The 27114-nt window shown below is 36.7% G+C and overlaps 1 protein-coding gene across 2 annotated transcripts in view; it reads left to right on the plus strand.

Annotated features, from left to right (window-relative positions):
* Positions 1 to 368: 368 nt before the first annotated feature.
* Positions 369 to 27114, plus strand: part of rps6kal (ribosomal protein S6 kinase a, like) — a 31517-nt gene continuing 4771 nt past the window's right edge. The window contains exons 1-18 of one of the 2 annotated variants that reach the window (XM_079892332.1): positions 369 to 630; positions 5112 to 5168; positions 6038 to 6154; positions 11053 to 11134; positions 11231 to 11311; positions 12088 to 12167; positions 13750 to 13856; positions 14129 to 14166; positions 15219 to 15361; positions 19710 to 19780; positions 20005 to 20093; positions 20199 to 20263; positions 21918 to 22020; positions 22136 to 22263; positions 23896 to 24018; positions 24522 to 24611; positions 24700 to 24858; positions 26917 to 27096. In XM_079892332.1, the coding sequence (XP_079748458.1) occupies positions 565 to 630; positions 5112 to 5168; positions 6038 to 6154; positions 11053 to 11134; positions 11231 to 11311; positions 12088 to 12167; positions 13750 to 13856; positions 14129 to 14166; positions 15219 to 15361; positions 19710 to 19780; positions 20005 to 20093; positions 20199 to 20263; positions 21918 to 22020; positions 22136 to 22263; positions 23896 to 24018; positions 24522 to 24611; positions 24700 to 24858; positions 26917 to 27096 (1779 nt within the window). In that variant the 5' untranslated portion in view covers positions 369 to 564. The remainder of the gene's footprint in view (positions 631 to 5111; positions 5169 to 6037; positions 6155 to 11052; positions 11135 to 11230; positions 11312 to 12087; positions 12168 to 13749; positions 13857 to 14128; positions 14167 to 15218; positions 15362 to 19709; positions 19781 to 20004; positions 20094 to 20198; positions 20264 to 21917; positions 22021 to 22135; positions 22264 to 23895; positions 24019 to 24521; positions 24612 to 24699; positions 24859 to 26916; positions 27097 to 27114) is intronic. The other variant, XM_079892331.1, reaches the window with a different exon arrangement.

Below are 27114 nucleotides of genomic sequence, written 5' to 3' on the forward strand. Positions count from 1 at the left end.
TCAAACAAATTATATATATATATATTTGCCATTTATATAGAAATTAGTCTTTATTATCTACTTTATAATAGGACAGATGGCTGCTCATCAAATGAATAAGTCCAGAAGGGATAGCTTTGATTACTGTAAAAATTCTTTATATTTTATAGGAAAATTTAACAGACATAAATTAATACATTTTTAGAGTTGAATCAAACAGATCATCACTCAAGTAATTTAAATCGTAATCCAACCAATCCAACCCCCCCAAAAAACAAACTACTCTTGCCTTTAATTGTAATCAATTCGTTATTCCAAATATGAATCCTGTGAGGAGAAAGATGATACACAAAGCTCAGTCGGTTGATGGGGAAATCCTCCGCTGGGTTGCGTCACGGTGACGTCAGCGCTGCCGTGTTCAGCTCGCGCGGACAGAGACGGCCATATTTGCGGGAATAAGCGAGCGGAGCGGCCCGCGCGGTTTGTGTGCTCCTGCAAATCGCCGCGTCACTTGATCTTCATGCACATTTAATGGTCACACACGACGCAGAAATGCCTCACGGAATAAGCCTCTAGTCCAACCATATGATATCTTTCGGCCCCGCGCAGGAGTCCTCGCTCAAAATGGAGGTGCAGAGCGTCAGCAGTGAGGTATGTCATATATATATGACAACATTCATTGACCAGTATTGATGATCGGTGATTTTAATGACAGCTTTGTGTGTTTTTGGTGATGATGTGAGCGAGCGTGTGTCCCTGTCGCGCGGGTGCGCGCGCGCAGTGTGGAGACTCGCGTGACGACAGCGTTAGCTCGAGCGGTTAGCATGTGATAAAGATGCTACTCGTGATTCCTGCACACTATTAAATCAAATGACGCTCATATCAATGACATCGCGTTTCTGCTATGTGTAAAACACGAGCGTGTTAATGTACTGAGTTGATGATGATAATGAAGATTAGTCTGCGCTTGTTGATCGGATTCATCTTATGAGTCATGACTAAAGCACGCGCACGCGCACGCACACACACACACACACACACACACACAGTCTCATCTGCCTTCATCTGTTAGTTACACAGTGATTGAGCTGTCAACATGAATCTGTACTCGTATCAGACAAAGGATGTGCGATATTATAGTTTAATATTTCTGTTTTTTTTGTGTGTCTGTTGTTCGTTCTAATAAACTAACTAAATATGTCTTTCTCTCTATGTCTATATATTAGCCTATTCTTCAGCTGTCTGTTGAAGATATTTTCAATAACGTTACATAAATATTATTTCTCATAAAGGCTTTCTGTTTTATTTTTTGGTATTGATATGTGTTTCTGAAACGCAGATTAGTGTGAAATGGGAATAGATTACAGTTTCAATAGTAATGTAAACGTTACACAAATCAAACATAACTGCAACAGTCCTTGTCTTGCTAAACTGTAGGTCATTTGCTTAGGTGTCTTGTTCATAGCTCTTTCAACTTTGTTTCATAATTGATTATCGACTCTGTTATTGAACTGATTTTAATCAATATTGAACTTAAGTTACTCAAAGTGAATAATGAACTCTTTTCATAATACGGTAATGACACTATATTGTCTATTTTGAACTGGCAGACTTTGAATTTTGCAACATTGATTTAGTTATTTTCCTGTTTATTACTGTGAAGCTGATTTGAAACAATCTGTATTGTATAAAGTGCTATATAAATAAATAGAGATGCATGATATATCGGCCACTATATAGGCATTAGCTGATATGTGTTCATTTATCGTTATCGACCCAATGCGAAAATTTGGCCGATGTGTTAAAGCTGATAAATAACAGATTATTTCCTTCAGCTGAGACTCTTCTTCACTGTTTGCAATGATGGGTTTTTTATTGCTTGAAATATGATTGCAATCACTTTGAAAAGGAAAATACAGTTAAGTGCAACATGTGCAGTGCAAATCTGTCAAATAGGCTACATAAAATTATAATAAAAATAATATTAAGGCATTGTTTTATTTATTTGTAAGGCAATATATTTTTATTTGATAAAGAAAGTTGGCCATAGGAGTGTAAAATGAATTGTAAAACTTGGTTCAACCCTGGTAGGCTACTGTACTGTAGGCTAATATGTTTGATTTATGTTGAAGTGCTTAGGACATGGTTTTTAAATGGTGAGACTTTTGTTTTTGTAATCAGGCTCTCAAAAATGATAAAAATTGGCTTTCAAATATAAATAATTATCGGTATCGGCCAAAATGTTCATTGTGCATTAATCAATCAGATTAATCAATTGTGCGTCCCTACTGATGGTCTTGGTCTCCGAGTCATCAGCTTGTGGCTTTAAGACCGAGATGTTCATAAATGGAATTGCATTCGTCTGAATCTGCGTCTTCGCAAAGATGTTTTCAGTGAGATCAGGGTGCAAGTGCTTTGCATGTTGGTTGTATTACCCATGCACTTCACTTTTACCTGGCAGTTCTTGTACATCACATGCTCTTTGTAGATTTTGTTTGTCCCATCAATGGTATAAAAGCCGAAGTGTGTCCAGACTTTAAACTTTAACGTGGCCGGATCATCTTTTATTTTACTCACACTGCTCCCCACCATCCTGTTAAAAACCTCTTTTCATTAAATTTTTGTATCAAGGAATTTTATTTATGTACCAAGTAGTTTTTCTAATTTTCTCAGGGCTGCCTTGCTTTATTACAGAAGAATGCCAGTCATGTAATGATTGCAGTCAGCTTAAAGGGCATTTGTTTTATAATATTGGGTTGAATAAAATGGGATGAAAAAATTTAATAAATTTCAAGGTTTACAATTAATTCACTGCAGTGAGAGATTTTTTTTTTCTTCTTCTAGACCTATTAAACTGTACCACAGTCAAATAAGAAAATGAACACAAAACAGTAAACCACAATCAAATCTATATCAAATTTGAAATCTATTTTTTTTATCTAATCATGACCTGAGGAATCAATTTGAATCGATTTGAATCGAATCATGTGGTGCCAAAAGATTCCCACCCCCATTGCTTATGTCTATTTTTATTACCACAAAAAAAAAAAATCTGATTACTCGATAAATCGTCAAAATAATCGAACGATTCCTCGATTACCAAAATTATTGTTAGCAATTATTTGCAATGCCCTGCAATATTTCACCAGCGAAAATAGTTCCAAACAAAGATCACAGCAGAAGTGTTGCACATTAAAGCAACTCTCAGCGGTGTTTTGTTAGTGAATGATTCAGCGTTTTGAGTGAATTTCTTATGGACTGACTCATTAAGTGCCGCCACCTACAGGCGGTTTAGTTTCACGTTTAAAGGTATCATTGCCGTTTTTTCCATCATTTCTTATTTGTATATTCAAAAATGTATTTGAAACCTTTATCTCATAACATTATTTATTGCAGTTGTAGTTCTGCAGTGTAAATTGTTTAATTTGATTGGTAACAGCCCTATAGTGTCTTATTATTATAATTTAATTTATTGATCAAATGGAAGAATTTGTCTTGAAAAATGACGCATACATTTAATAAGGTTAAAAAAAATTGGCCTTTATAAAGGTAAATAACACCCTGGGGTAAATATCAAATACAATTAGATTTAAGTATGTAAAAGCTGATAGAACACAGAATAAAGCAATATTACTTTATACCATTTTTACTTTAGTAACTTTTTTACTTGGAGAAGTGAATGACTGGTTTACTTTTCCCAAGGACAAGGACATGACAAGGCTTAATGTCGAGCCCTGGTTTAAATTGTTTACTTAACTACAATTACACCTAGAAGGTCTTTCTTTTAGTTTATCGCCCAATAGTGGTAAATAAAACAAGGCAATCAATTGCATTCAATGATATTCTTTTTTATATAATATATCCAGTGAGGCGCTAGATAAGTTATTCCTTGAATGGGTCTTCGTAGAAACTCATTGGACCTCCTACCTACAGGATAGACAGATAGGGCTGCACGATTAATCGCAGTTAACCCGAAATCACGCTTAAACCGGTTTGGCTTAGTGCGATTATGAAATCACAAAGGCTGTGATTTGATTTGATTTGATTTTATGCTCAGCTTGTCAGTGAAGCATGGCTCTGTGATCAGTTGTGAACGCTGCTCCGTCTGAAAACACTGTGAGTCTGAGTTGCTTATAACGTGCATGTGAAAAAGCAACACGTGTAAAACATCTTTCCGAACATGAGAAGCATTTATGAACCTCTTGTCCAACAAAAGAAAACATTTAATAACAAGTTTTTACTCCAAACTCACTTCATAATGTCAGTTGAGTGTTTGAAAACATCACTCTGTAAGATTATGAGGCTTCTTACACCGATAAAGCCCTTTCACACTGAGCGAGATGCGAAAAGCGAGGCGAATCGCTGAAGAACGGACCTTTCACACTGAACGCGAAGCGACTGATCACTCTCTGCTAATTCACACCTTCACGACCAGCAATGCATTTTTCCTTGTGTGTTTCTCGTATACGGCTATAACATCGTCCGCTGCATTATATACAGCAATAAATTAAGATCACACCAGAAACACAAACTCTATAATGCTTGCAAGAATACATCTTAAAATGTAATTAGAGGTACGTACGATTAGCAATAGCATCAAGCTACACTTCAAAATGTATGTGATTATTAATGTCTTTGCTCAAAACCCACTGTAAACATCATCGAGTGCTTAATAAAAAATGTCATACTTAACCATAAAACATACAGAAAACATATAGTCATAATCATGTCTATATGCCTTCATATTTCATCTGGAGAAAAATGAAGTATTAATTTTGTTTATATACGGAGGAGCAGAAGGTATCTAGAACGTGTTCTCAGAATAATAAGTTAACACTCGCGCACATGGAGGAACGGACAGTGATCACATAATTTAGTGGAAATGATATTCTGTATAAAGAACGTGTGAGAATAAGTCTGTTCTCAGATACCAATGATAACAAGCACTCAGCATCCACTCTCTTCTCTCCTCTGGACTATCTTCTTCGGTGTTTGTCTATTCTGGTTTTCGAAACCCCCAAAAAATTTGATAGAAAAAATAAGCAGCCCTATTTTGGTGTGAATGAAAGATTACGGTTTCATGCTGCTGTATTGTGAAAACCATAATGTGATATTTATGTTTTTGATTTCAGGTTAATGGGCATCAGATCATGGATGAGCCAATGGAGGAGGAGTCCTACACACACTGTGTGAGTAATTGTGTAAAATGCCGGTGCTTGGCCTGTGAACCTCTCAGAACGGCTCCACGTTCCAGCCATGTGGGATTTTAATGACCCTTAGAGACAGCAGGGTGACAATTACATTTTAAAACAGTAAATAACACATGCCAGGGCTCGACAATAAGGAGTGCCTGATGGCCCGAGACTAGCGAGAAAGATGGATTATCATCACTGGCTTGATTGGCGTCGTTTATAATTTTCACTTGTTTTAAAGTCTTGCAAATTAAATCATTCAAGTAATTTTAAGCCATTTAAGCGAGATGTACAATATGTGGCCAGTGAATATTTTTTCAGGGCAAGTAAACATCTGAATCACTGTCCCGACTGGACAAGTCCAGAATATTCCTTGCACTGAGCCCTTCAAGCCCAACTTTGCTACAGTGAAATTAATTTTTATTTTTAGAAGTGTGGTGATATGGTTATCTCAGATTTTGGTTTAATATACGATATGAAGTTCACGTTTTGATATAACAACATTTACACTATACAGTATGACAGGAAATTGTTTTTGTTTTTTTAGAAAGTTTCAGGAAATTATAGTTTCTTATGAGAATAAATGTCTTTAATTCAGTCCTCATCCTCATGTACAAAATCAGGAGCTGTGTGTGCCACTGCTGTCATTTGATGGTCTGGAGCTCTGACTGTTTTTGTGAAAAAAAACCAAACAGGTTTTTCTGAAGTGTGTATATATATATATATATATATACACACACTTCAGAAAACCTTTTTTTTTTCACAAATAATGAAATGCACACAGGTCGTTTTTTGGTTTTGCATGGTTTGTTTTGATTTGTCTCTTGTCCGGATGTCTACAGCTGTGTGTGTGTTTGTGTGTGCAGGATGAGGGGGCCTATAAAGAGATTCCCATCACTCATCATGTGAAGGAGGGCTGTGAGAAGGCCGAGCCCAGCCAGTTTGAGCTGCTCAAGGTTTTGGGACAAGGCTCCTTTGGAAAGGTCACTTATTCTTTTACTTTGTGTTTATGGTTGGGCTGCAGCGGTGCATCCATGGTTTGGTAGAATTTTGGTACAACAATGAGAACAAAGAATCTGTATTGAAATGATTTATTTTGTAAACCCAACGGCTGCAACAGCTCTCATTGTAAAGGTGCTCATTTGCACATGACTTTATGCATGTGATCCTTCTGACTTAACTATTTGACATAAGCACTAAAAGAACTAGTAAATTAAGTAGGGCTGGACCCGAATATTCGTTCGGTGGGTTGGTATTCGATTTGAAAATTTGACATTCTAATATTCGTTTTTTTGGGGGGTTTTTTTGCACACCTGGGATCCCCCGTGAAACGGTTCTCATTCGCACTTGAATAAGGCCGGTGACACACTGGCTGCGTGGCGTGTCCGTTTTTATTTCGGCTCCCATGTTAACAGGTTGGAGTTTGCACACTGCCTGCGAGAGACACTCAGGCGCGGCTCTAGCCACGCGGAAAACGCATGCATGCTAGAAATAGAACCGACGCCTAAAAGTGTTCCAGCAACGGAAACGAATTTCGTTTTTCTTTATTTAAATTTAGTTTTTCTTTATTTAAATTTCGTTTTTTATTTATTTAAATTTTGTTTTTCTTTATTTAAATTTTGTTTTTCTTTATTTAAATCTACCCTTTACTGTGTCAGTAATTTGTTAGTCAGAAAAATATTAGACTACCTTAAAAGTATTGCTTAATTTAACAGACCTGTGTGTGTGCGTTTTATATGGCAGTGTCAGTTCTCGGAGCATTAGCCCTGCCCGTGTGAGGCGCGCCGCTTCCCGCTCGTGTTGTGCTGTAGTTTATTAAAAGTTTATTCATTCTGAACGTGTTGCGTCTGGCGTGTCCATCTATATTGCACCAAATGCGACACTGCACTCCCCTGTGAAGTCGATTGGATGAACGGTTCTCGAAATAATCAAAATGCAAACGGCCAGACACATAGAGAATACTGCCTTTATTAGAGAGAAGAATATGTTCAGCCCCCTCTCTTCGAAGCTTCGAATATTCGATGTTCATTACTACCGAAGCTTCAGACTGGAGATGGATGCCTGAGAAATGCCATGATACAAAGAATTACAGTAGTCCAGCCTAGAAGTAACGAACTCATGAATTGCTATTTCTAAGTTACTTCTTGATAAAATGGACTTTACTTTACTGAGAAGGCGGAGTTGATAAAAGCATGACTTAACAACAGCAGAAATCTGTTTATCAAGTTTTAAACTTGAGTCAAATAGGAAGCCCAGATTCCTGACACACTTAGAGTTGTACGGGGTGAGAAGGCCAAGATCAAAGTCAAAAACACAGTTTTCCTTGGGACCGAACAAAATAAACTCAGATTTGTTTTCATTTAAGTGTAAAAAATTACTTGACAGCCATGACTTAAGATCATTCAGGCAGTCTAACAGCGGCTGAAGAGAAGATTTGTTATTGCGTTGCAAGGGAAGGTAAAGTTGGGTATCATCAGCATAAAAATGAAAAGAAACACCATGCTTTTTAAAAATAGCAGCCAGAGGGAGCAAATATAAAGAAAATAACACAGGCCCAAGGATTGATCCCTGAGGGACACCACATCCAAGCGGTTTGTTAGAGGATGAATATTGTCCTAACTGAACAGTAAAACATCTATCTGACAGGTAAGACTGAAACCACTGTAAAACAGAACCACGAAGTCCAACACAAGACTCCAGACGAGACAGAAGGATGTTATGGTCTACTAAGTCAAAAGCAGCACTTAGATCTAAGAGGACCAGAGCCAATGGTTTACCAGAATCAGTGATGAGATATATATCATTTAGGACTCTTAAAAGAGCAGATTCTAAGCTATTTATTGTATATAGTGATCTATAAATAAACGTGACGTGACTTCACTGGAGTAACGTAGAGCTTGTGCAAAGTACATAAGCACTGTGCTATAGTCAGATGCTTTTCTAATGCTTTATTAAAATGCTTGCTGTTTCTCAATTTTGTTTATTTTGTTCTTTAGAGGAAATCTACATATTCATCTAAATTTACATATTCATCTAGCGGTCGCTCGGCTGTGTCAGATGTTCGATAACTGTATATCGCTGCTCACGTATTTGAACTTTGTTTTACCCTTAAACGAAGAAGTACTTTGCCTTGAGTATATCGGGGCCTTTAGAATACAATCGCATGTTTGGGCTTGACGGCCACAGCACAATAAAATATTAGCGCTTCATCTATATTGTGCTATATCTATATCTAGATCAGCTCCACTGTCCTGCAGAATTCAGCTCCAACCCCAATCAATCAATCAATCACACCTGCCTGGTTATAGTTGGGATGAGGTTTCTTTAATTCTTAAATCCAAATTTAACCAGAACGATCTGTTTTGAACCCTTCCCCATGTTTTCTAGACCATCAAAGCATAGAAGGAAACAGGGGTCCAGAAATTACTTGCAGCAACATCTTTTCATACGCCTTTATGTGCAGGAAAGTCCATGAATAATGCCTCATAATAACTCAGATATAGTTATTCTTTATAATTAATTATTTATAATCTTTAGCACATTATACATAATAAAAGGGTATGCACTTTTTTCAGAAGAAACGTTTTATTTTCCTCGTATTACTTTGCAGAATTACTGTGTGGAAAGTAAAACCGGTCTGTTAAGCATTTTCAATGCTGTCTAAATGCAAAATGGTAAAAATGAATCAACACTGTATTAATTGCTTAATATGCTTCACTAATTCAAAAATAAAGTAGTAGAGAAGGAAAAGTTTTCCAGACCTGGTGTAATCAGTGGAATAATGAATTGCTACATCAGGTGGTCATCAAATGAATGTGATCATGAATTCATCTGGATGAGTTGGTGTCAGTTATTAAAATGCAAGTAAACAAAACAAACTGAGACAATAAACTGAACATGCTGAGAGATGGAAATGAGAATATTACATTCACATTCTTTCTCCAACAGAGAAGTTTATGATGCATTACATTCAGGCTTTTCAGTTGAAATAGCTAATTCTGAGCACATTATTTTTTCTTTCTCTCCTTCCCCTTCTATTATTGGTAATAGAAATTTTCCAAAAATGAAAGTCTGTTATGAATTACTCCCCCTCATGTCGTTCCAAACTTATACAACTTTCGTTCATCTCCAGAAAACGATTGTCAGCTACGCAACTACCACTTTGAAGCTTCAAAAAGTTCATAAAGAGATCGTAAAACTAATCCATATGAATTGAGCGGTTTAGTCAAAATTTTCTGAAGAGACTCGATCGCTTTATATGATGAACAGATTGAATTTAGGCTTTTATTCACACATAGACATGTGCCGGTATGCAGCAGGGCTGCCAACTCTACGCATTCAGCGTGAGACTCACGCAATTTACACTTCTCACACGCTCTCGCGCCACACATCCATTTTCTCACGCAGAGAAAAATCACGGAGCAAAGAGGACACCGACACCGACAGACTAGACAGAGCAGGTTACTTATGATATGAAAAAATTCTCCGCTCTCAGGTTCTGTCCATTTTATTACGAAATTCAGACAATAAATACCGTTTCGGTGCTTGTAAATGTGACGTGACCGATCGCTGTAGCGCCTCAGTTCAAGTAAACCGATCATCTGTTACTTTTTATTTAAAGATACAGTACAACTTACCGAAAGGTATTTATTTATGCCTCATACATAATATCGACCAATCAGTGTTTTTCAGCCACGGAAAGAGGTAAAAAAAAACTGTAGGTGAACAATTATGTCACAGAACGTTACATTTACCTCAGGAAAGCCATTTAATGACCAACACACGTTAGTTGACTAGAAAAAATAGCTATAGAGAGGAGTATTTTGCTAAATATGTGCACTATATTACATTTGTATTATATTTTTACTTGTGTCATAATTGTTATTATAATGAAAACCAAATTATATTTAATTAAATTTGTTAATTTTTAACCTTTAATAATACCAGCTGACAGGGCTCTCTGTATGTTTACAGCATTATGTGAGATATATTTTTTTCTTGAGAAAAATTAACATGTAGTCTATCTACTGTAGCCTACCTAATATTTATACAAAGAGTAAATATTGAATCAAGATTGAAATCAAATCTCTTGAGCAATTAAAATACCGCGATAATACCGTATACCGTGATAAAAGCTCAATCAATTAATCGCAGCATGAAAATTTGATACCGGCACATGCCTATTCACACATAAACATTCATCCACTCGCACGTCAGTTGTGGTTAACGGAAGCTCAAGCATGTTCGCCTGACGTGCGAGAACCAATGAGGTTCATTCTTGTTTGACAAGCCGTTACGGTTGAGCTTTTGTTTGTTCGCTGATGAATGTTTATATGTAAATAAAAGCCTAAATTCAATCTGTATCTCCATCACATAAAGCAATCGAGTCTCTTCAGAAAATTTGACCAAACCGTTCGATTCATATGGATTAATTTTACAGTCTATTTATGTGTGCCTAGTGTAGTGGTGGGGTGCTAGAGTTCAAGGGATAGCTTACCTAAAAATGATGACCCTAACCTGTATGATTTTCTTTCTTCAGTGGAACACTAACAAAGATGTCTCGCTGCATTGCTGTCCGGTGTTGTTTTGGACCCCATTGACTTTGGTTCATTGAATCAATAGATTCTTTTTATATTTCCAATATAATAAATATTTTCTGGTTTCATTTTTTTTTTTTTTTTTTTTTTTGTGCGAAATGAGACCTGAACATTTCTTGAAGGGTTTAATACTGTCATCCATTTCTTCTGATGACTGACTTGAATTGTTCCATGTTGTGAACAATCAAGTTCTCTTATCCTTTATGCTGATATTAGGGAAGTTGTATATCTACTTTCTTGTGTCTGTAAACTGGAAGGTGATCTGTGAACTGTCCTGACCTCAGGTGTTTTTGGTGCGGAAGTTAATTGGTCCGGATGCCGGTCAGCTTTATGCAATGAAGGTGCTCAAAAAGGCATCCTTAAAAGGTCAGTGATTTGTCGTCTTCATTAGTGTGAGCAACACATTTCTGTGATGGTGTACTCATGTTTATTCATCATTTGTGTGTGCATGTTGTGTTGCAGTGAGGGACAGAGTTCGCACTAAGATGGAGAGAGATATTTTGGTGGAGGTCAATCATCCTTTCATTGTGAAGTTGCACTATGGTAAGACTCTTTCTGTCTTTCTGAGTAATAGTTATTGGGTTGTTTGCTCAACTCCCAACGTGTTTGAAAAGACTTAGCTTTGTTTAATTTAGTGTAAGGGTGCAATTCTAATGTTGCAGACAATTTGCAATGAAAACATGAAATGTACTTGTTGGTATAGTCTTATTTTGTGTGGTTTTAGAGCCCAAAATCACACAAACATTTCTAAAGTAGAAACCAAAAAGGCAGTAGACCAAACTTCTCACTTTCAGCCTTACTTTGGTTTGCTCAGCCCTGTCCAGTGATCATTTGAGCCAATTTCGGTGGGAGTAAATACTACACATTCCAGATTGAATGCTTGGCGTAGAAAGTTTCAATTTATTTGTATGAGTATTGTTTTATAAACGTATTAACATTATGGGCGTGACGCATCACTGAAGCCCGGTGACTTCGTAAATCTGACCCTTATGAATTCAGAAAGCAGTGCTGTTATGACATTGTATGTATATTCCTCAGACATTGTCTTGTCTATCTGTAAAATGCTAATTGATAGCATGAAGTGTCCTCTTTACGTCTTGCAGATAATCTAGTTATAGTAGTGGATGCCTTGTGTGTAGTTAAATAACAGTGTGACTTACTTAAAACCATTAAATAACACTTCAGTACAGTTAATATAGCCTTAAAAGAACACGTTTTTTGATCCTTTGCTTTATTTCTTTATGGTATGGTTGACTTTTCCATGGAATTCCCCAGGATTGACTTCTAGGTGTGATTGTCTGTCGTTTTTTTTCTTACAGCCTTTCAGACAGAAGGGAAACTCTATTTAATTTTGGATTTTCTCAGGGGTGGGGATGTATTTACTCGTTTATCCAAAGAGGTAAGCATCGTGTGATCTACTCTAACAGTTTCTGTGTCTGATTTATGATGTTAACAGACTAACAGCTCTTCTTATAACTATTTTGTATTGCTATTTTCTCCCCCAACAATTGATTGTTTGTAATAATGTCCAAATGTCTTATAAAGTGTAATGTCCTCTGCCAAATTTTCACTTGTGTTCATTTACAGGTTTTAAAAGTGTTAGATTATAAACTTAAGGCCGATTCTCACCCGGAGCAATGTAACCAGAAAATGCACCAAAATTATATACAAATAACTCTAAATTTCTTCCAGAGTGAAATTTTCTTGTGTTCATTTACATGCTTGAATGCTGGACTCATTTGACTTTATTTGAGAAAGTACACCACTATTGTTAAACTGTGCTCTACCACAAACAACTGATTTGCTTTTGCAGTCAGAGTGTTGGGGTGCGTAGATGAGAACTTTTCGCAGTGAAAATTTGTGTTCATTGTTAACAGGCCTTTAGTCTGTATGCATTGCCAGCCCTTTGTGTGTTTCAAGAACTTTTTCTATTTATTTGTTTGTCTGTTTATTTATTGTACGTTTTCTGTACTTTCTTAACAATGTTGATTCATGTGCTCAATCGCCATAAAAATAAGACCACATGTTGAATGTGGCGGAGAGTTTACTGATGTAGCATTTCATCAATCCACTCCCTTATGTTAGGGAATGAGGCATATTTTAATACAGCTTCTGTGTGGCAATTCATCTCTACACAGAGATTTACAAGGTTTACATGCAACCAAATAATGCATTGGTAATGGGATTGGCAGCTCAATCGGATTGAAAAGCCTTTATGTAAACATCGCAATCAATCTCATTGAGCTCAGTCCGAACCAAATTTTGGTGTGATTGATAGTAATCTCATCAATTAGCTTATATAATTAAGAAACTATTTCCTCAATAGGATTCAAAAGTAGCTTGCTTGCACAGTGCCCTGATGCACAGTTTACTTATGAACGTGTGTATGTATTTACGTCTTACGAACTGGTCAGTGGAGGAGAAAAAAGCTCTTCTGACGTATATGTTGGCTTTCTTTTTAGATGTCATCAAGGCAAAACCGACAGTTATACTGACGGTAGCTCTAGTGACATGTGAATGCAGTGACTGGGCTCTAAGCATGAAGTTTTGCTCAGAATATGTAATGCACACGCAAATGAATATGTGAGTTGGATTGCAACATTTAGGGTTCTTATAAACAGGACTTTCAGAATATGAAATCAGATTGGATTCATTTGATGAGGAAAATTAGTGAATGTAAACGCACCTTTTCAAATGCTTTTTCAGCTGTATTTGCCAGTAAATGTGCGGTTTAAATAGAAAAGCAATGCGTTAATTATTTAAAATAACTCTGCAAATTCCTCAAGTTACACAGGAAAAAAAAATTATCTGATTGTATAGAGTCCATTAATTGTTAACCTGACGTTAATATTCATTGCAAACAAATATGCTTGGCGTATATCCATCTTTTTCTTTGTCGTTATGATAATGTGTTATGTATTGTTGTTGTATGTGTGTGTGTGGTCTTTGATGAGAGAGTAAATTTGTCCAGTTCTTACTAGGTTATGTTTACAGAGGAGGATGTGAAATTCTACCTTGCAGAGCTGGCCCTTGCATTGGATCATCTACACAACCTAGGCATTGTTTACAGAGACCTGAAGCCTGAAAAGTAAAGTATCCCCCTTCACCTCTCTGCATTTCTCTCGCTCCCTCTCTCTCTGTGTGTGTAGAGTAGAAACCATACTCTCTCTCTCTTTCTGGCATTTCACCTGCCCTCTCTTTTTGATCTTTTATTAAGTAAGGATGGATAAATCTGACAGAACCAATGTGCAAGATTATAATCGAGAGGTTTTGAATTCTTAGTCTGATTTTGTTTGTTGACTCTTGTTTAGTTCATGTATTTTTGTATCTGTATTGGAGAAATGTGGTCTTAATTTTCAGCATTTTGCTTGATGAAGCTGGACATATCAAGTTAACAGGTACGTACCATTGTCCCCTTATTACATCACTTCCCTGCCTGTTGAACTTGTGCATGTAGATAGAGGCAAATTTGTAATGTATTACATGTACTGTTAGCGATTTGAGTCATGTATGGTGTGTTTGGGTTGTGGTCAGATGGGGATCTTTGTCAAACTCTGCTGCCATTAGGGCTGGGTATCGATTCGGATGTCCCGATTCGATTAGTTTTGATTCCGATTCACAAGATCTCAATTCGATTCAGTTCGATTCTCAATTTTCGATTAAATTTTCACTGGCCCCACCACAAATAAGTAATAAATGAATAAAATGGTTATTGTTTTTGACCCATGTATCCTTGTATTATAGTAAATAAGGTTATGACACCCAAAATTTTAGAAACCAGTGAAATTTAACAAATACTACTAATATAAGTTTTAACGATTATTCAAAACAAGTCATTAATAATAAAAAAAAAACCATATAATTAAATACAAGCAATAACACAAATAAATAAATACAATAGAACAAAGATGCAAATGAAATATTCAGTGCTTTTAAGGTTTTTCAAGTTGGTCTTATAGTAGTTCTCAGGTACAGAAATTGAATAAAGTATTCAAATGTAAAATAACACTGTATATCCTCACTGTACAAAATTAAATAAAAGTTGATCCTTATTAAAGTTACAAAAACGTTATTCAGTGAAGAGCAGGTCTACGGTTTACTTAAGCCATAACCGAATATGTTTACTTGGATACTCGCAAAGATAAATTTGTGTGAATTTGTCTGTTTAAACACTGGGAGATGTGAAAGAGAATTCATTTTTATTATTTTGAGAGTCATATCGCTTTTGAGAATCGATATCGAATCGACCATATTTTAAAAAAAAAAAACTATTAATCGAAAGATCGATTTTTATTTTTTGCCCAGCCCTAGCAGCCATCCTGCAGACTTAACACCAATTTTCAAGTAAACTCTGCAGGACGGTGTCTCTCCAAGAGCAGAGTTCGACACCCTTGCTTTAGCTTTACGACTTGATGTAAATATGACTAATGTGCTGATGTGCCTCTTGCAGACTTTGGGCTCAGTAAAGAATCCGTAGATCAGGACAGAAAAGCGTACTCTTTCTGTGGCACTGTGGAGTATATGGCCCCTGAGGTGGTCAACAGGAGAGGTCACACACAGAGTGCTGACTGGTGGTCTCTCGGCGTCTTAATGGTAGGAGATCATCACACCTACACCTTAATGACTCTCCCTTAATGAGCATGTTTGGAAAATGTCAAGTTATATATTAGGGATGAAACGGTTACTGGTTTGACAATAAAACCAGGATAAAATTTCAGTACTTTTTGAACACTTCCTGCACATTTTAGCCCTTTTGGTCAATATAATCATGAAATGACGTATTATATATGCACTCCTGTTCTCTGAAGCAAAGGAACAAGGTGCAACACGGAGAGCATCACAGTTATCGTGATAAGCGCAGGATGACCTGTCCGAGTGGGAAGGACTTGATTTAAGGCTAGGAATACAGATTAGCACAATTTATGTGGAGTCTGTGTTGTTCAATCCCTCTTGACTCAGTCCTCGTGTCATACAGTCCTCTAAAACAAGTGTTTTCACCTTCACTTTTTTACACAAATGCAAAATACTCAGTGGATTTCTTTTTGTCTGTGGTAATAGAAGCGCCATTATTTTAACAATCTACACTGTATTGGATTGTAAACATTATAAAGTAAATACAGCCATATGAGATTTGAGCAGGAAAGGTGAGAATTTTTGCAAAATTGTGTAAAAAAAATAAAGGTTATTGTCGGTAGCGTGGTGATGTATGAAGTACAGCTCACACACGTCACTTTCAAACCAAGCCGTTTTCTGTTGGTCAGTGCAGCAAGTTCGCACGACCGACTTGAACATCAAGTCAAGTCATCTTCATTTATATAGCGCTTTTAACAATGTAGATTGTTTCAAAGCAGCTTTACAGAGATAAACGTATAATTTAAAGTAATATATATTGTTTTGGCTTTATAGCGGTTCTTTAATAAAGATATTTTCCAGCTAAAGTTAGTTTTGATTGATTCGCTTCCGTCGCAACGATCATTTGTTATTAAATTAGGGGCCGCTAAGACGACACCATTCTCTCTACACAGACTTTAAACGCGAACCTGTGAGAAACGCTGATGGCGGTCACATGTGCATTAAGAATTGGTTCTATAGTTATGTGCGTTTGAATATATGTGCGCAGGTTTGGAATTCCCTACAAACCAAGCCTAAACAAAGTACTGGTCTTTTCTTTTTTTTTTTTTTTGATGCAGAATTTTATTTTATTTTGTCAAAACGAATTTTCCCGACAACGCTTTATCTGTAGAGTGGTAAAGGGATCCTCCATAGGGAGAGACTAGTTGGCACTTCAGCACTGCGTTGTCATGGGTCCAGGCGAAGGTCCTTCGTCAGATCTGGATACGGCAGAGTGAAACATGAGTGAAATCTGCTTAGGGGAACTTTTCCGCTCTCAGGCAAAACTCCTGATTGTATGGAAGCTTGTTTCCGCCACAGAATAAAACTTTTTAAAAGATTACTGTGACTTTTCTTACAATTGCAAGTTTACGTCTTGCAATTCTGAATTTATAACACACAAGTCTGAGAAATAAAGTCAGAAATTATCTGGGAATTTGGTTATTCATTTGACAGTTTGATGCCAGGGAATTGAAGGAGTGTTAGCTAGCGTTAGCTAGAGTAAGTTTGCTTTCAGAAGAAGGTGTACTTTATTTTGTGTTTTGCTGGCTTAAGTAATCAATCGTTTCTGATTTTGTCAGTTAATCATCATGGGCCATTCCCATAAGCTGATTTGACTTATACACATTTTATTTGTATCTAAATTATTAGGGTCCCAGACTCCCTGTACTTTAAGTGTATTGGACCCTATTGTTCTAAGGATTATTATTATTAAAAAGGCAAGGAGACTGTGTATGGTTTGTGTAAATTGAGAGTTGGCCCAGGGTGATCCCAAAACCGTTTTATGGACTGAAATGAAAACGGGTAAATTTAGTTTCTCACTTCTCAGAGATATATATTAAAAGAACAATACTCAGAACAATAAAAAAAATAAAAAAAATTCTAGACCTGTACAGTTCTAGAGTCATAAGCCAAAACGTAAATGTATGTTTTATAGAGGTGAGTGCATGGTCCGTTAGGGCTCAAGCGTGTTAGGGAGGTTGGTCTTTTGATGCATCTTTAGTGTGACACATGATCTTGATATCTGTGTTAGAGCCCGACCGATATATCGGCGGGCCGATATTATCGGCCGATATTAGGCATTTTCCTAACTATCGGTATCGGCATTTATAACGGCCGATAAATTAATATTTAAAAAAATGCAGCGTGCAGTGATTTATGTAAGGATGGCGCTGCCAATAAAGCACCTAAAAGCTGTTACAAAGAACTGGCAAAAGTGGCAAAAAAATAACAGCGCGTCCGGTGTAGACACAGTGTTAAAACTCATTCTGCTACGTTACAACATCAAGCAATATTCCAATACTTTATGTAATTATAACACTTTATATAGGGCCATTTTGCATTAAAAGTAGCCAGATGGAGAGTGACACGTTCAGAATTAATACACTTTTAGTAAACTACAGAACAGCGAGAGCGGGAAGCGGCGCACCTCACGCCGGCAGAGAACGCGTCCGAGAACGGACACTGTTAGTGATATAAAACGCACACACACAGGTCTGTTAAATTAAGCAATACTTTTAAGGTAGTCTAATATTTTTCTGACTAACAAAATTACTGACACAGTAAAGGGTAGATTTAAATAAAGAAAAACGAAATTTAAATAAAGAAAAATGGAATTTAAATAAAGAAAAACGGAATTTAAATAAAGAAATTAAACGAAATTTAAATAACGAAATTAAACGAAATTTAAATAAATTAAACGAAATTTAAATAAAGAAAAACGAAATTTAAATAAAGAAAAACGAAATATAAATTTCGTTTAATTTCTTTATTTAAATTTCATTTAATTTCTTTATTTAAATTTCGTTTAATTTATTTAAATTTCGTTTAATTTCGTTATTTAAATTTCGTTTAATTTCTTTATTTAAATTCCGTTTTTCTTTATTTAAATTCCGTTTTTCTTTATTTAAATTTCGTTTAATTTCTTTATTTAAATTTCGTTTAATTTCTTTATTTAAATATAAATATAAAATTTAAATAAAGAAAAACGGAATTTAAATAAAGAAAAACGGAATTTAAATAAAGAAATTAAACGAAATTTAAATAAAGAAATTAAACGAAATTTAAATAAAGAAAAAACGAAATTTAAATAAAGAAAAACGAAATTAAGTTAAATTAAAAAACGAGATTAATTTAGATTGATAATAACGGGTAAAAAGGCTAATACATTTTGTTTCTATTATTCTATTTTCCACAATGTCAAAGCAACACAGCTTAATCCAAAACACAAGCTCAGACATGCACTTCCTCCATACAAACTCCGCTGTTCTGCACTCTTGCCAGAGAAGACTCCCGTTGCTGGAACACTTGCGTCGGTTCTGTTTCTAGCATGCATGCGTTTTCCGCGTGGCTCGAGCCGCGCCTGAGAGACGCGTGTCTCACGCAGGCAGTGTGCAAACTCCAACCTGTTAACATGGGAGCCGAAATAAAAACGGCCATGCCACGCAGTCAGTGTGTCGCCGGCCTTATTCAAGCGCGAATGAGAACCGTTTCGCGGGGGATCCCAGATGTAAAAAAAAAAAAAAACCACCAACAAATATTCGAATGTCAAATTTTCAAATCGAATACCAACCCACCGAATGAATATTCGAATATTCGGGTCCAGCCCTAGTTTCACGTTTAGTACATTTTGCTTACTACTTATTTAAAATAGTATAAAACTACTGTACATATGTAATTATAAACGTTTTCATTAGGATATTATTAATTTTACTTTACTAAAAAGATCTGAGCTCTTCCTCCACTGGTAGATATTAGAGAAATTAAGATTAAAAATAGAAGAGTATTTATAATATAATATAATATAATATAAAATGCTATATATTATATTATATTATATTATAATATAATATAAAATATTACAGCTCAAATTCTCATTCTATCATTCACCCTGCCTCCATTACATATCTTTGTCACACAAGTGTTTAATCACCACATTTGAGTTATCATTGCAAAACGTTTATATACTGTATTTATTCTGTTTATACTGTTTTTCTATATACAGTACCCATCAAAAGTTTGTACACACCAATTGGAAAGTGTGTCCAAACTTACTGTACTATAATACACATAAATAATATTGCTACTGTATTATAATATACACATAAATAATATCGGCCGATATATCGGTATCTGGCTTTTTTTTATCGGCATCGGCGCCCAAAAATCCATATCGGTCGGGCTCTAATCTGTGTGATACCAAGTGAATTGACTGAAAGAGAACATTTACCTTAAAATCACATACTGGATTCCCAGACAATCGTGCTTTGATAATTTGCCCAAATAAATGCGGCTTGTCGCCTTGTTTGATGGTTGATTTATTTTTTTCCAGTTTGAAATGCTGACCGGCACATTACCGTTCCAAGGAAAGGACAGGAATGAGACTATGAACATGATTCTCAAGTGAGTGTGGCTGTTAAATCGTGCTAGTCTATGCGATGCTTAATTGGTCAAATCTCTTCTCAAGGTTGCTAGATAGAAAAATGTAATTGACAGGTAAACCGAAGAACCAATTAGGTTGGTTGATGATGGTTGGTTTGATCATGATGACCATGCATATAAAATGCTGGTAATGTTGCTTTTTCTGATTTCTTTTTTCCTTTTCTTTTCCTGTTCCTGTACACCAGAGCAAAGCTGGGAATGCCACAATTTTTAAGTTTGGAAGCACAAAGTCTTTTACGAATGCTCTTCAAAAGAAATCCATCAAATCGTTTAGGTAAGTCACCTGTGTTTTTTTTCACAGTCTGTTGAATTTTAGTAGAAACAAACTGTTGGTAGTGGTGTCACCATTATGGTAATCATCATAACTGGTCTGTTGCAGGAGCAGGTCCTGACGGAGTGGAGGAGATCAAACGACACACGTTTTTCTCCACCATTGACTGGAATGTAAGAATCCGTTAACCCCAGTTGCACACAGTTTAAGTGCTCCATCCTCCAGTGCGTGAGTGTGAGGTCAGACAGTGTGCCAGATCAAGTTGTGCTTGACTTATGATCACATCACTTGTGTTTGATTACTGGATACACATACACTGTATGGACAGAAGTATTGGGACACCTGACCATTAGACCAACAGGGATTGTAATGGAGTTGGTCCCACCGTCCACTCTTCTAGGAAAGCTTTCCGCAAGATTTTGGAGTGTTTCTGTGGGAATTTTTGCCCATTCTTCCAGTAGAGCAATTGTGGTGTCAGGCACTGATGTTGGACAAGAAGACCTGGCTTGAAATCTCCGTTCCAGTTCATCCCAATGGTGTTTGAGGGGGTGAAGGTCAGGGCTCTGTGTGGGCTAATCAAGTTCTTCCACACCAAACTTTCTTTATGGACCTTGCTTTGTGCATTGAGGCAAGAACTCATGCTGAAGAAGTCATGCTGAAGTAGAAAAAGGCCTTTCCAAAACTGCTCACAGAAAGTTGGAAGCACTGCGATGTCTTGGTATGCTGAAGCATTAAGATTTCCCCTTTACTTGAAGTAAGGGTCTAAGCCCAACCCCTGAAAAACAATCCCGCACCATAATCCCCCCTCCACCAAACGTCACAGTTGGCACAAGACTCGGCCATCAGGCTGCCAAACAGAAGTGTGACACGTCACTCTACATAACATGTTTCCACTGCTCCAGAGTCCAGTGGCGGCGTCTTACAACTCTCCATCTAACGCTTGACATTGTACTTGGTGATGTAAGGCTTGCATGCAGCTGCTCGGTCATGGAAACCCATTCCATGAAGCTCCCGCCGCACAGTTTTTGTGCTGATATTAATGCCAGTGGAAGTTTGGCACTCTTCGGCTGTGGAACCAGCGGATTAATACATGGTCTTCTGCTTTGTTGCTGCTGTTCTTAAATGCTTCCAGTTTCCAGTAATACCTCTTACAGTTGACTCTGGAGTATCTAGCAGGGATGACATTTCATGAACTGACTTATTGCAGAGGTGGCGTCCCATCACACTACCACTCTTTAGTTCACTGAGCTCTTCAGAACGACCCTTTTTTATTGTTTTTCCCATAATTTTTTGTAAATGCAGACTGCATGGCTTAGTGTTTGATTTCATACACACGTGGCAATGAGTCTGATTGAAATGCCTTAGTTCAATAATTGAGAGATCTGTCCCAATACTTTTGTCCATATAGTGTAAGTTACTGTTGTAAGTAATGCAGCCTTTCTGAAATTGTCATTTCTAATGATGAACATGAATGTAATTGTATTAGATTGCAACAGTGATAGCAAATAAGGATACATTTGAAAAGGAAGGGTTGGCATTAGGATATGTGGACATTCTTTGAAGGGTGAAGGGTGAAAAGGGTGATTTTCAGTTCCCCATGACACCCCACAGTCTGAAAAAGTCTCACGTTTAGCTCTGACTTTGTGGTCATATGCCAAAAAAAAAAAAAAAAGCATCATGCTTCACTCAGAAATCCATAACATTGGAGAAGAATGGGTTTTGAATGCCGTTTTATGTTGACGTTAGTCTGGCTCATGCTTAGGACTTACCTTTTTGGTTGTCAAGTGGAACGTATTATTGGAGTAACGTGTTATTGTGTCTGTGTAGAAATTGTACAGAAGAGAACTTCAGCCTCCATTCAAACCTGCTGCAGGGAAAGCAGATGACACTTTCTGCTTCGACCCAGAATTCACAGCCAAAACTCCCAAAGGTACGACGGAGAATGTGTTCATGAGAGATTAGATGGAAGCTAGTGCTGACACATGTATCTGCTAGCGGTTCTAAGATGACTTGAGTTGTATTTTGTGTGTGTTTCCTGTGAGCAGATTCTCCAGGCATTCCCCCCAGTGCAAACGCTCACCAGCTCTTTAAAGGCTTCAGTTTTGTGGCTCCAGCCTCGATGGAAGAAAGCAGCAAAAGTTCCACACTAGTCAACATTCTCCCCATAGTGCAGGTAAATCACAGTATCTCTATATTTCAGTTAGTTCTATACAGTATGTATTCTTTATATTTTTTTGTGTGCTTTCAAAAGTTTTAGATTGTTAATATTTTTTTGTTTTTAAAGAAGTTTTTTCTGCCCACCAAGGCTGCATATATTTGATCCAAAATACTACAAAACCAGTAATTTTGTAAATATTTTACCGTTTTCTATTTTAATGTTTTAAAATGCAATTTATTCCTGTGATCAAAGCTGAATTTTCAGCATCATTACTCCAGTCTTCAGTGTCACATGTTTCATTCTAATTTGCTGCTCAATAAACATTTATTATTATTATTATTATTATTATTATTATCAATGTTTTTTTTTTAAATGTCTTTACTGTCACTTTTGATCAATTTAATGCTGTCACACTTCAGGTCCACGAAAAAGACGAGGAAGAGTAAAGGAAGTAGTAGAGTAGCTAGGTAACTTTATTAAACAAAAGGGTATATTATAAACGATCCAAAAATCGTAGACAACGTTACAGTGTGTTTAACTTACAAACAACACCAGACAAATAACCGAGGAGACTGTATAAACACAAGATAACAAACTCAAATACAACCAGGTGTGCTCTAATTAATGAAACAATGAATCACCATAGCAACAAATGATGAGCGGGAACACAGGACAAAGGGGACCAGGAAAACAAAGAGAATCAAACAGGGTACGTTTACACGACAAAGATGTGCTAAAAACGGGAACGTTTTTTTCTTTGTACAGATGACAACGTTATCAAAACGATCCCGGTTCACATGGATCCATGGCCAAAACACATACAAAGTCTTCGGTTTTTAATTGAAAACTGAGCTGTGTAAACAGTGTCTATGAAAAGGAAACCAAAACACAATAAAAACGTGACAAATACATGCTTGATGAATAGTTTTTTTTAATTTATTTCCCAAATAAAATTCTCACTGACCCCAAATTTTTGAATGGTAGTATATTTCAGATAAATGCTGTTTCTATTCAAAGAACCCTGAAAAAAATTGTACATACAAAATTGTTATATAGTGATACATACATGCTTTAGGGGTGTAGTGATATACCTGTATTGACGATAATCATGATATTTTAAAAATGAAATATTGGAGGCTATCGCAATATACCATATTGGCGATAACCGTAATATTTAAAATGAATAGTACATATGATAATATGGTTGACATCCCAACGTACAGTAGGTGGCGCTATTGCACCTTAACTGGTTTGCCACCTGTCATAAAACACTCCCTCCTAACCATTCTTTCACAATTTGAGTTAAGAAATGAAAATCTACACACCATCAAATAAGGCCAAACATTTAAAATGCTTGAAACATAATAATCACTCTATAATCAATTTCAAGTAAATGCTGTTCTTCAAGGAATATTGAAAAAAGACAGTTTTCTTGAGTGTATTAAAACAATTAACAGAAGACAGAGAAAATGGAACTTTGCCATCACATGAAACAATAAAATTACAATCAAATAAATACAGCCTTGGTGAACATCATAATCTGCTTTCATAAACAAAAATATTACAGATGCCAATCTTTTGATTGGTAGTGTATGTATGTATAAATGTATGTACATAGATTTTTAAGGCAGTTGTGTTCTGTGTCAGATGCATGGTGGCTCAGCTCAGTTTTCTGACATGTACGAGCTGAAGGAGGACATCGGCGTGGGCTCATACTCCATATGCAAACGCTGCATACACAGGGTCACCGCCATGGAGTTCGCTGTGAAGGTGAGATTTGCCTTGTTCTTGAAGAAGGCTAGCTATTTTATCATGCGTGACAGTATCGCTACCTGTTGTTGACAAATCTCTTTATCTGCCCGGATGAGGAGAAGCGTTTAGTTTCGGTGTCACTCCAATGCTGAGTAAACGCCTCATAATTGTATGAATGGCCCAGAGCTGTTGCTCTTTCAACAGCTTCTGACTGGCCCAAATCACTTCTTACGTCAGCGCATTCTGACCTCGTACGTGCAAAATACCGGTAATCTTCATTCCGTGTTCACACAGCGCATACATATACTGGTAATTTAGTGGTAATGTTACAACTTCCCTTATTGCCGGAACCAATTTACTGGTATATTTGAAAAGGTCCTGTTCACACATGATGTGTTTTGATGTTCATTTACCAGTGAAGACTGTATGTGTGAAAGGGGCTAATGAGTCAACTTTCACATGAGCGTGTATGTCAGTGCTGTGTTCTGGTGTGATGTTTTCACTGTGATTGTGTCAAATAGATCATTGATAAGAGTAAGCGAGACCCATCAGAGGAGATTGAGATCCTGATGCGGTATGGCCAGCATCCCAACATCATCACACTGAAGGATGTGAGTGACATGACTCAGTTACTCTAACACAGAGCTGAGACGTTTGAGATCAAAGGCGTCATTGTGTGTGTGTGTGTGTGTCACTCAGGTGTATGACGAGGGTCGTTTCGTGTATCTAGTGACGGAGCTCATGAAGGGCGGTGAGCTGCTGGATAAGATCCTGAGGCAGAAGTTCTTCTCTGAGCGAGAGGCCAGCGCTGTGCTCTACACTATCACCAAAACTGTGGACTACCTGCACTGCCAGGGGGTGAGACACACACACACACACACACATATTCTGCACACTACCCACTGTATGTTCAACCTGAGAGTGGACAAAGACATTTTTAACTTGATTGTGGAAGGCTTCTGGTTTCAGCTGCTCACGGTTATTCTAGCTGTGCAAAAAAAGTCTTGTATTGCAAACTGGTATTAGTTCATGTATTATTTTAATGTATTATTGTAATCACAAACACTGGTTGTAGTGCAAATTGTTTTACCGTTTACTACACTGTTATCTTCTAGTTATTTACATATTGCGGCTAGTGAATCGAATGGACAAGTAACCTGATTAAAATGTCAATAAAGTTATTGTAAGTGGTGATTGATAGTGAAAAATAATATAATATATAATGTACTAACGGTAACAAGGTTGTGCTGTTGAGGCTTGAAAATCATGAGGAGAAATGGAAACAAATGCACACACAAAAAAATTCAAAATGTGGAGTTTTTATATTTATAACAAATGATACAGTTAAGCAACATCACACGACCAAGAGTGAATACCATCACGATTGAAAATGTGACCCTGATTTCATATGACAGTTCAATAAACAAGTAATTAATATTAAGTCACTTACATTTTAGACGCAATATTGACTGTTTTTGTTCTATTTTAGCAGCGAAAATAGTTCAAAATAGTTCCACAGCTGAACTATAACGCGTCTCACAGGAACCGTGTTTTAATCACTGAATAGTTCAGCGTTTTGAACGAACCGTTTGAGGCAAAGATTCAATGACCCGTTCATAAACAACTGCCTCATTCCTGAACGAATCAGCCGATTTAATGAATCGTTTGGATAAATGACTCAATGACTGATTCATTAAGATGTTCACCTGCCGCCACCTACTGGTGGTTTAGTTTCGTGTTTAAAAGTATCATTCTTTCCAACATTTCTTATTTGTATATTCAAAAAGTATTTAAAACAATATTTATTGCAGTTGTAATTTTTCAGTGTAAATTATTTAATTTGATTGGTAACAAGTCCTATTGTGTCTTATTATTCTAAATTAATTTATTGATCAAATTTAAGAATTTAAAATAAAATATGAAGCATATATTTAAAGGGATAGTTCACTTTGAAATTAAATTTTGGTATGTTTTAGCTTACCTCAAGGGCATCCAAGATGTAGGTGTCTTTTTTTTCCGCAGTAGTTTCAATTTTGATATTTTTAGGTCAAACCGTTCTTGTCTGTCAGTCATATCATGCAGGTCTGTGGTCACTGTCTCAAAGAGCATGCACAGAGTCCAAATTAAAACAATTCCCCATCGTCCAAATTAAACAATTCCCCATCGCAAGTACACATTGATGGCCTAAGACAAAATTGAAACTACTGCGGAAAAAAAGACACCTACATCTTGGATGCCCTTGAGGTAAGCTAAAACATACCAAAATTTAATTTCAAAGTGAACTATCCCTTTAAAACGATTAGGTAAAAAAAGCCCTTTATAAAAGTTAAAGTATCATAAATATGCAGATTTAAATGTCAAAGCTGACTGAACACTAATGAGAATATTGCTTCAGAATAAATTATTTGTACAACACACACACACACACACAAAAAAAACTATTTTAGATTTTTTTACTAGGACAAGTGAATGACTAATTTACATAAAAAGGCTTAATGTGATGCCCTGTAATGTACATAGTGCAATATGTATATCACAATGGCTTGCAATATCTGAATGATTTTAATAGGCCACTGTAAAAAGTCAAAGTTTTAGGTCGACGCATATAACTGAATAGACTGGAACGACGGTTGACTTGCTTGATGTTAAAACAAGTTAAGCACAATAAGTTGTGGAAAACAACCCACCTGACACACACCCGAAGCCGCCTCAGAAAGCCTTCTCTCAGTGTGTGATCCCGAATTCATGTCTCTTTCACAGCTTATTGCACTAAAATATTGACCATTTTAAGACTTATTTTAAGGCCTTTAAGACTTATCTAAGGCCCCCTAGTGGTCACTGGCCTCCTGGTTGAGAACCATTGTTTTAGACCTCTGTTGATTTTTAATGAACTGGAATGAACTGGTGTTGTGACAGGCTGTGTTCCTGACGCAGGTGGTGCATAGGGACCTGAAGCCCAGCAACATCCTCTACATGGACGATTCAGGAAACCCTGACTCCATACGCATCTGTGACTTTGGCTTTGCCAAGCAACTGAGAGGAGACAACGGACTGCTGCTCACACCCTGTTACACCGCCAACTTCGTGGCTCCTGAAGTGAGGAATCATCTGCTC

Source organism: Squalius cephalus, assembly GCF_949319135.1.
Source record: "Squalius cephalus genome assembly, chromosome: 14".
NCBI lineage: Eukaryota > Metazoa > Chordata > Actinopteri > Cypriniformes > Leuciscidae > Squalius > Squalius cephalus.